This window comes from Cyprinodon variegatus, unplaced genomic scaffold (genome assembly GCF_000732505.1).
Source record: "Cyprinodon variegatus isolate N-32 unplaced genomic scaffold, C_variegatus-1.0 Scaffold151, whole genome shotgun sequence".
In the NCBI taxonomy this organism is placed as follows: Eukaryota; Metazoa; Chordata; class Actinopteri; order Cyprinodontiformes; family Cyprinodontidae; genus Cyprinodon; species Cyprinodon variegatus.
In genome coordinates, this window is record NW_015150604.1 from 579,815 (window position 1) to 590,887 (window position 11,073).

The window sequence follows — 11,073 nt, forward strand, 5'->3', positions numbered from 1 at the left end:
ATATTATTTTCGAGAAACAAAAAACAAACTTTGATTCATGTTTGAACTGATGCAGTTTAGGCTGCCTTTTAGTCCTACAGCTTTCAAATGATGTATCACACATGTAATTTGGGCTTATAGTTCCTTAGTTATTTGCTTTTCCATTTGTGTATGCAAAAAGGCGAGGATTTCTTAAAATTAGGTGGTGTTATTAAACAAGTGGGAAAAGCGGTTTCTTAAATATCCATCTTTTTTTTTTTTTTTTTTGTATTAGGGGGCTCGTGTGGGAAGAATTGATGCCTTTGTTCAGAGCTTGGACAAGAACTTCATGGTTCCAGTAGGTGGAGCCATCATCGCTGGTTTCGATGAGTCATTTGTTCAGGAGATAAGCAAGATGTACCCAGGTGAGTTTAGGCCATCCTTAGAGAGAAAGCTGATAAAGCAGAATGTCTGCAGTCCTGTCTGTTGTGGCTTATGTATTCTTGTTTTTCAGAGTTTTATTTCTTTTTACATTTTTCCAAGTAAATGTTACAGGTTCTACCTTTCATTATAAAGCAAACTTTAACATGAAAAAACACGTTTATACAGCATTCACATTATAAATATGTTCTACTTCAGTCCTGTTCTAGCTTGTGAAATGTGGCTAAATGTTAATGCTACTGGTTGAGCATGCCTATCTACGTGACAATAAATATTTAGTTTTATTTATCAATTATTCTCTCTAACTCTCCCAGACAATAAATATAGAACATCCCCTCAGATTGATCTTTTAAACCTAGAGCAGTCTGAATGTACGAGTAAACAGAAATGGAGAATCTGACCTGGCTTGGTCAGCCAGTGTTTGATACCCGACACCTTTTTTGAAATTTTATGCTGTAGTGAGTTCGGTGCCTATAGAATATAAATGATAAATCTGACACCCTTCTGTTTCAATGGTAGCTTATTCATACGGTTTTCTTTCCATAGTATTGAGGAGGTCGTAACAAAGGCAAGAAATTTGATTATTCTGATAAAACCTGTTTTCCACTGATGTAATGTTGAAAAAAAACGACTGACCTTCAGTCTGAATTTATTTTTTGAATTGAGCTCTATCTTCACTGCGTCATTGAAAACATGTCTGCCTTTGTCAGACATAGTTAGTCTAATGTCTGTTTATTTGGATTTTCAACAAATAATCTTTTCAAATCTGTTTTTGTATTCATAGCTCACTATAGCCTTTCTTTTTTTTTTTATGAAAAGGGAGGATCATTTTAGTGTTAACTATCTGCAAGTTTTTATAAAAAAGTTTTTTTTACCAGTGATAAAATCTCTTTTTTTTTTATCAGCCCTGTCCTACATAAACACAGAACAGTTTACAGTTCCTCTCAAGTATAACAGGTCAACCCTTAACTCCTCCAAGTCATTCAAGGGCAGAATTATCCACATTGATGTCCGTACGTTTGTGTAGCAGCAGCTGGTGGTCAGTGGAAACGAATGCCTTAGAGATCCACAAAAAGGGCTACAGTGTGCAGTTTTCTATCCAGGGCATTAATTACATGATTAGTTACAGATACTGCAGCTGTTATTATACTGTGGCCCGCCTGTAATCCTGGAAAGAAATGGACAAGTGACCTAAAACAAAGAAAAAACAAAAAAATTGTTCTGTGATGGGACACTTTAATATTTTCCTTTATTTAAATAAATTTGATTATTTTTTGTAAGCCTCACTTGACTAGAAAAATATAGGCAAAAGCTGATATTTTTTTTCATATAATTTTGTTGTAGCTCTGATTTCTTTTTTAGGTCTGAAAACATTCTCTTAACAGTTTTGCTTTAAAATTGTAAACATGTGCTTATTTGTCATTTATTCAGCAGCTTTAATGGATTTTTAAGCAGTTTTACTAAAAAAACGTCTAGTGTGAAATACCTAAATAAATCGTGGCAAACCGTTTTTGTACCTTTTTTGTGGCTTTTTATTAATTGTTTTGGTAAAATCTTTAGAATTACTTCTTTTTGTCCGACAGAACATTCAAAATGAAACTTAAAACGCAGTTCAATCAATTTTGGTACATATCTTTGAATCCAACAAGGAAGAAAGATATTTCAGCAGCATTACACCAAATCACTAATGACGCATCAGATACTTTAGTGTCCAGTTTTTTTTTTGAAGGCAACACATTTTTACCAGCCTTCGTTTTTGCAGATCAACCTCAATATGCAGAAATATTAGTTAATCCTGTTAAAAAAGAAACACAGTAAAGCATCCATAGATAGATATATATATACTTTGTTTCTGGTGATATATTGGGTTTTACCTATAAAGCTACAGTTATTAAAAAAATTTACTCCTTCCTCGCATCCTTTTCAAGCTGAGCTGTTGGCTAATTTGCTATGCTAATTCTATTATTTCCTCTTCCTATAAAAGTTTTAATTTTGACATTGTAAAATAATGACTATTGCTTGATTATTTCACAAAACAAAGAAAAACAGGAAGCTGAAGCAGCCAGTAGTATATTGTTTGCAGTTGTCATTGTAAAAGGATGACAACACTTCAACACAAACCATAGGTTGAAGTTAAACCCAGAGTTCCTAAAACCACGGAATAAACAACACAGACTATAATCTTTTTTTTTTGTGCCAACTTTGCCCATTAAATTCAACTGGATTAATATATTAGCTGTACAAAATCTATGCCCAATCTGCATTTTAGGGGATCCAACAGACATAAAAGCACTAGCTGTCAACAAAAGGTGTCTGTAATTGTGTTTTTTTTCATAACTATGGTATTATAATGATCTTGCACTTGTGTTTAAACCTTATTTCAGTTCCACAAATGCACTGAACCTTAACTACCACAGAAATACTTTTTTTTTTATTATTGGCATACAGTAAATCTAAATGAAAGTGATGTGTCTTTATGCATTTGTAAACTAAAAACATTTAATGAACTACAAATTGAATGAGACCTTTTTTTCCCTCTCCTTATAGTATCTGATTTGTAAGTCAGCTGTTTGTTTGGCGCTTGGCTACATGTTTAGTTTAACTGTCCCACAAATCTCCTCTGGGTTTCCTGTGTCCAGGAAGAGCATCAGCTTCACCCTCCCTCGACATCCTCATTACCCTTCTCACTCTGGGAGCCAAAGGCTACAAGAAGTACCTGTCCGAGAGAAAGGTGAGGACAAGCACTACCCTTTTAAAAGCTAAAAATAGTTTTTCTTCTTTTAGAAGGGTAGGATCTCTGCTCAGCATTCAAAGCTACATAACCTCTCTTTTTCATTGCCAGATAAAAACAAAAACTTTGTTTTATTTTAGTTTCATGTGAGAGAGTGAGAGCAAAGTAGAATTGTAAAGCAGAAGGAAGATGATGCTGTTTTTATTTACATAAAAATTAGAAAAGTTAAAAGAATGCAAAAAGAGCTAGCATGAATGGATATATTTAATAGTCATTCAGTGTATAACTTAATCCCTGTATAAATTCTGCTGTTCTGTGATGGTCTAAACATTTTTATGGAGAACATCCCCGATTAAACGGCTTCATAGAGGCAAAGAAAAAAACGGACAATCTGGGAATAAAGCTATGGAGAAGGTTAAAGCAGGGTATAGAAATATCCCTTTTAAAGCCTGCACCATGAAATAATAGACAGAAATTTTAAATTTTTCAAAATTAGAATTTTAGTAAACCTTTTTTACAACTTAAATAAAAAAAAGACATTTTATATAAGTGAAATTACATCATTTATTGGCATCAATTTTGATACATTAGGATTTCTGTTTAATCTTTTAAACATTTTCTGTTCACTACATGTGTCTGATTGTGTAAGTCAGTATTTCAAGACTAAAAATATCACACTGATGATGCAGAGGTCTCAAAAACTCACTTTAAAGGGCTAAACATCTGACTGTTCAATCCATCGTCTGAAAATGGAAAGAATTGGTAGGAAGACAACTGTTAGCTGTGCTTATAAGTTTGAGTTTAACTTAAAATTAGCACAAAAAAGTTGCTACTGAAACTAAGGCCTGCAATTTGCCACAAGTCATGCAGGTAATTTAAACAACGGCATTAGAGATCACCCTAAATCACCTTGCCTCCCCTACCTCTCAGTCAGAGCACTTAATGATAAGGTTAGGGTTGTTTTTAACTCTCATGCAAAAAAAAAACAAAAACTATTGTGGTTAAGATCAAACACTGCAAATCCAGTTAAACAGAAAATGCAGATAAATATTGATAAATCCTGGAATAAAACCAGTTGGACAATACAGCAAACGTTACAATAAAATGACCAATATCCAAACATATCCATGAGTTAAATGTTCTAGTTTTAGTTCAGACCTAAATACGACAGACTCTGTGGGAAGAAATCTGAAAATTGATTATATACATGCATTATTTATACAGTGAGGAAAATAACTATTTGAACACCCTGCTATTTTGCAAGTTTTACCACTTAGAAATCATGGAGGGGTCTGAAATTATTATCGTAGCTGGATGTCTACTGTGAGAGACATAATCTAAAAAAAAAAAAAAAAAATCAGAAATCACAATGTATGATTCTTTAACTATTTGTTTATATGATACATGCAAATAATTATTTGAACACCTGAGAAAATCAATGTTAATATTTGGTAGAGAAGCCTTTGTTTGCAAATACAGAGGTCAAACGTTTCCTTTATTGCAGCTTAAATGCAGCATAAAGCCTCAGGAATCATTCTGACTGGCAGGGGGGCGGGGCGGTCTGGTCTTGAACAAGCACTTTGCTTTGTAGAGGGAGGGCTGCGCTGTGGAGATAAAATTGATCCAGAACTTTTTGAGTTACTCACGATGCAGCACTCCCCTCTTCACATCACAGGCACTGCAGCATTCCCACTCCTCCACGCTGCTGTAGCCTAAATGTGTTGTCGGTGAACAAACTCTTCCTCCCTTCAAGCTCAGAGAATGTGACTGTCGAAAAAATCAAGCTAAAATAGGAAATCTTGACACTTTTTGAACTGATATACTTGATGACATACCACATGATGTTCACATTACAATAAATAACACACAGGAGAGCAAGTAAGGCATTGAATCACAGCCTTCCATTTTTATCTAACGCATCTATGTAGCAGAATTTTCTGGTTAAAAAGAACATTTCAGACACCTGAGAGATAATGTTTCCTGAATCAAAAACCTAATCAGTCTAATGAGGCTGTTTAAAAGATGGTGTCCTTACTGCTTTCATACATCATGAAGCAGCAGTTAAAAAAGAGGAACTTGGATTTTTCTATAAAGAATTTAATAAAGTAATACAGTAGGCATCAAATGTAAATGTTACTAACTGAGATTTTGAAATAGTTGATGCCCTCTGGTAAAGGCCTGGTGGTAGGAGGAAACCAGGATTAATATATTTAGCCACAGTCCAACACGTACATGGTGAGAAGTGGAGCGAAGGCTTTTAAACCCAGACACAGTGTGGATGAGCCACAAACCAAAATCTCTGTTGGTTTAGAGGGAAGTCCAGGTCGAGTCTATAGTGACATTTAACCATTCAGTCCATTCTGCTTCTAACAATGCATCACTGTAGGTTACTCATTTTCATCCCACTTTTTCGGATGCTTCATGTAATATTTTAAGTTTTCTTTATTTCTTTTATATTTATCAACATTTGGTTAAAAATACCTAAAACTGAGCTTTATATAATTTTGAAAATTGACAGTTATTCCTGTCAAAGAGCTGATTGTTTTATCTTTACAGTATTGTTAAACAACTGTACCACTCCTTGTACTGTTTAGTGCTAAGCTGCACTATGAAGGGCGTGGAGGTTTATGACTCATTCTGACTTAGAAGATTTTTTAGAAATGTTTTAAAGCTACATCGGTAACCCATTTTCTCAAGTTTAACCAGTTATGTTAAAATGCCCTGTTTTAAGTAGCTGCAGTATAGTGTGTAGATTAGAGACTGTTGAGATTCTTGGAGAAAAGGTTTTACTGTATTTCCAGCAAGAATACATTACATGCAACAACACATCAGAGGTGAATAACTTTGTTTTCCTCTGAAAATACTGACTCATTTGTTACATCATTCACTTGTAGAAAGACTGAAGTATTTGAGGTATAACTGCTAAACCAGGTTTAGACGTTTGTTTTAGCTTTTTTGAAATTATTTATAGCTCTGCATATTACTTGGTGCTTTTTCATTCATCTGAGCTTTTGTTCAAAGAGCGACTAGCCCCTGAATCAGTGCTTTTTGGCAAAAAAAAAGGAAAAAACTGTCTCTATGGGGGGCTATTTTAAATGTTGCTTTGCTTGTTTTCCTTTACATTTTCTTAGTTTTTTTCTTTCTGCAATATTTGTCTCAAAACTTTTAGTGCTGAATTATGCTCAGGTCATTCGTACAGGCTTTTAACATCATAGCCACGTGTAAATCCAACTCACTCAGTCACAGACTGCCATAGCGAGTCATCCTCTGTTCTGCCGCCTCGGCTGATTAAATGATGCCCACTCTGGTAATTTGGTTCAGTTCTCTGGTCCTTTTTCACATCTACACCAACGGTCTAGATCAAGGGTATAAACAAAATGTTTTCACTTTAATTATTAGAAGTGGTAAAGACGATTGAAACTTTTTGTTTTATTATTTCCTGATACATAAAGACTGAAAATCAAAGCATTTGTACTTCAGTGTGGAACCTCCCGACAGCATTGAGGTTTGTTGATTTCTGCCAGACTGCCATGATGCATAATTAATACACAAAATCAGTTTTTCCATCATGTCTGCAGATCCCAGAGGAGTGATGAGCTTTAAATAATTCAGGCTTTCAGGTTTTCTTTTGGGTGGGGGGGTTCACTTAGAGCTGCAAGTAGCAACACTTTAGGTCTGCGAGGCGGTCAGGAGGGCACAGTGTGTTTTCATGGAAGATTTTCTCAACCCAAACACTGAGGGATTGTTGTAGCCAGCTGCATCCCCTCCTTCTTCCCTCTGGCAGAAATAACGTCTCTCTTTGTTATCAGGGAACAAGGGACACACGGGGACACTTGAAACACTAATTGTGTTTGCCTCTTGAAGGAGAAAATACTCTGAGCTAGCGGACACACTCGTCCTCCTCCAGACAGCTCGCCCTTTAAAAGGCTTCAGCAGGGAATCTGGAGTGAGCAGAAAAAAAAGCACAATGCTTTTTTGTGCAGGTTTGGTCTTGTAACATCTGTGGCCTGATTCAGTCTTTCAGGAACAGCTTGGCTCTCGGTGCTAAGCACCCTGTCAGCATCTTTCAAGCATGCTCCGTTTAAAAGCATGCATTCTTCTCCCGCTCCTCTAATTGATCCCGGAGGTAGAAGTGTGATGCAAACAAGCATCCCAGCCAAGAGATGACGGGAGGTGGACGCTCTGGCTCCAGTGAAACCTAAAGAATAACCATGCAGACTTGCTTTTGAACTTCATTAAGATTAAAAAACAACTAAGATTCCTGCTGGTTGATTAAAACTCTAGTTGTCACCATAAATATCTTCCTGATTCACTTTGTTCTGCCGTCCGTCTCTGAGCCGTCTCCCTTTCTGTGCTGCAGGAGATTTATTCCTTCCTGGCTGAGGAGCTGAGGAGTCTTGCGTCTGCACATGGGGAGAGATTGCTTCACACCCCACACAATCCCATATCTCTGGGTATGATTCCAGACCAGCACATGATCTCACTGCTCCTCAAGTCCACAGTATTTATGTTTCTAACCTTCCCATTCCAACCTCTGTTTTAACTGGCTGTGTGTGCCTTCAGCCATGTCCCTTGATGGACTCCAAGCATCAAGCAGCCAGGCGGTGACTCAGCTGGGCTCAATGCTGTTTACCCGACAGGTGTCGGGCGCAAGGTAATGAAAACCCCTTTATCTGTTTTTACTTTGTTTTTTGTTTTTTTTTCATTCAAACACAAACTTTTTTTTTGAGTATTTACGACACTAGTGACTCACTTTTCTGACAATAGGCTGACAGGAAAGGGGGTATGAGAGAGAGGGAGAGACATGCGGCAAAGTATCACAGGCCAGATTCGAACCTGGGTCAGCCGCGTTGAGGTCTAAGGCCTCCGTACATGGGTGGTGCGTTGATGTGCCATTTTTTTCATAAAAAAAAAAAAAAGGAAATTATGCTTTTTTTGTTTAGCTTCCCCTTAATCTGATGCTCCTAAATAAAATTAGCAGTGAGTTTCCATCAGAGGTAATTAGCAGATAGTCGACATGCATCTAATTGAATCCCAATATAATATAGCCCTTGCATTACGGCTTTAGAGGTTTGATAGAGAGTGGTAGTATGTGGAAAAATCCTGAAGATCAATATCACAAAATTAAAATACATCAGCGCATCACATCGAAACAGAACAAGACAACTTCATCCTGCCAGAATTGGGGCCGGGCAATCAATTACTTTTGCAATATGATCGCAATTTAATAAAACAAAAATTTACAGATCGCAGAGCCACTCAATTTGGTCACTTTACATTTAACAAGCAAAAGTCAACACATTTCTAACTCCAGCCCTTTATGTGGCGCTAATATGCTTAAAGTGGGTTTGCAACTACACAGATGGGAAGCTGCAGCTATCATGCAGATTCATGCATGCAAGCTTTTTTTCACAAAAAGATGGCAGGAAAATCCTGCAACTATGGACTCTAGATAAGTAAGCTTTTAAGGTGATTAAAAACAAACCCTGGAGGGAAACATCCACATGCTTGGTAGGGGTGGGTATTGCCAAAGAAGTCACGATTCGATTCGAATCACGATTCACAGGCCACGATGCGATTCTATCACGATGCGATTCTATCACGATGCATCACGATACTTGAATTATTGCGATGCATTGCAATATTTTATCCTCCATGTTTTGTTTTTAAATGACTCGGCACAGTATCCCGCAGCCGGAAATGCTTGTGACACAAGGCAGCGTGCGTCAACACATTTGCAGCGACATCTACTGGACTGGAAGTTGTATTACACTTGTTGTTGGCTGATGTTCGCCAACCATTCATGCAATTTTATTTATTAATTTTTTAAAATTAATAATCGATTCTTGGCATCAAGAATCGATGCAGTAGATCACGAAAATTAGAATCACGATGCATCATCATCACGATTATTTTGCACACCCCTAATGCTTGGTGGTTAGTGCAAAGGAAAATCAAAATAATACCACAATATTGGTTTAAAATAATACATTAAAAAAAAAATAAAAAAAACAAAATAGTTCAGCCCTAATAAGAATGAAGGTGTCTACCTTAACTGACAAGGATGTAGGTAGCTCAGGGGGGGCTGCAGAGAGCCACAGCTCAGGTGGAAGAATATGTTGACAGAACAATAATTAGTGTTCCGACTTTACACTTAGAAAACCTTTATTGTCATTTTGTATACAAAGTGTATACAAAACAAAATTTCTTTTAGCACAGCTTTTCAGACGGTAAAAGAACATTTCCATTCGTGCGACTTACAATGAAAGGTGACATAAAGACACTGGAGTGTTCTTTTTCATGATCTATAAATAAAAGCCCCTGAAAATCATAAATGTTTAATGCTTTATAGTGACAAAGTGTACCAGTGGCTTTGTACCATGCAAGGTTTTTAAATAAATGTACAAAAATGAAAAGTTAAAGGATGAGGAGTTTTTTGTTTTTTTTGTTAAATGTATAAATTTAACGTGTATATTAGTGGAGCGCTGTATATACTCCATGTACCTTTTTCTTCCTTTGGCACCTTCTTTTGACTATAGAACCAATTTGACAGGTGAATTTCTCCACTATCTTATCTTGTAAGTCTAAATTTTGAGTATGAGCTGAGGGAATGAGGGAAGAGGCCTGAGGAAATTACTGATGATTCAAATGCATGAGCTGGAACTACTTTAGTAGATTAGATAGCCCATCCTATCAAAGCCAGCTCCCAATTTATTGGATTGTTTCTATTAAAAGTGGAAAGAGCAGCATCAACACTGGAAAAGTATTTGGGAATGTTAACCGACTTCTCATGCAGCTTTTTATTCTCTTCTCATATCATTAATGGGATGGACTCATTTGAACCCTTAAATAGCATTTACAGTTACAGAAATCATTACATTTTTATGAACTTGGCTGTTCTCTATACAGTGAGAGGAAATTTCTTTGCTCTAGCCAACCATTCAGCAAAACCAATTAAAACTCCTCCTCCCTTTGATTACAATGCATTTCTCCACCATAAGGGTTTCTAATAAGCGCTGTGAGGAGCTGGTCAATAATTGATTTAACATTAAAGTGAGTCTGAGCTGTGCTGATCGTTGTGCAAGCTGATCACATTTAGCTGGCTACTAAGTCTTTTTGGTTGTTTTTTTTTTTGTTTTTTTTTTATAATGCAGAGCCTTAGAAAAAAAGATAAAAACTAAGGATTCTATTTTTTTAAACACTTCCAACTTTAACCTAATGGAGAATCGATGAAGGCAGCTAAATATTTGGGCAATGGGAAGGAGTCTGTCCATCTTTCTAAGACATGGAAGCTATAAGGTTGTGACTCCAGTGAGGAATGATTGACAGGGCTTTAACTTTTGAGCTGACCTCACTTTAATGTGGCTGAAAATAAACAATGTGAGGACACAGGAAAAAAAAGGTTAAACACATAAATTATGTAGAATAATGTTTAAAACATTTAGATTTTATAGTTCTACCTATTCTCAAAGATATTTCCAATTAGTTCTCCTTTTCTAATGTGTCCAGGGTGATACCACTTGGTAAGGAGCAGACCGTAAGCGGATACACCTTCCGTGGATTCATGTCGCACTCGGAGTCATACCCCTGTCCCTACCTCAACGCTGCCTCAGCTGTGGGCATCACTCGAGACGACGTGACGCTATGCATGAAGAGGCTCGACAAATGTCTGAAAGCCCTGAAGAAAGATGGGAAGACGGCAATAACTAGCTCCTCAGTACCTCCGGCCGATCAGGACGTTCCTGATGAAGAATGACTGAGGGCCAAAGTTTGCGCCTCTGCTCCCTACTTTACTACACTGGTTAATTCTTGAATGTCTGTTAAAATCAGATTTGTCATTTATAAACATTAAGCTGCCTTTATTGTTGGGTCTGACTGAACTATTGTGAAAATGCAGTCAGTCCCTCTCTGATTTAAAAAAATAAAAAATTGTGATGCGGTGC

At 36.8% G+C, this 11,073-nt stretch overlaps 1 protein-coding gene across 4 annotated transcripts in view; it reads left to right on the forward strand.

The window, feature by feature from the left end:
• Positions 1-11,073, forward strand: part of sepsecs (Sep (O-phosphoserine) tRNA:Sec (selenocysteine) tRNA synthase) — a 26,355-nt gene that overhangs the window by 13,838 nt on the left and 1,444 nt on the right. For 3 of the 4 annotated variants that reach the window (XM_015377290.1, XM_015377287.1, XM_015377288.1), the window contains exons 8-12: positions 254-383; positions 3,039-3,130; positions 7,491-7,584; positions 7,694-7,784; positions 10,640-10,974. In XM_015377290.1, coding sequence (XP_015232776.1) covers positions 254-383; positions 3,039-3,130; positions 7,491-7,584; positions 7,694-7,784; positions 10,640-10,886 — 654 coding nt within the window. In that variant the 3' untranslated portion in view covers positions 10,887-10,974. Of the gene's footprint in view, positions 1-253; positions 384-3,038; positions 3,131-7,490; positions 7,585-7,693; positions 7,785-10,639; positions 10,975-11,073 lie in introns of those variants that run through there. The other variant, XM_015377289.1, reaches the window with a different exon arrangement.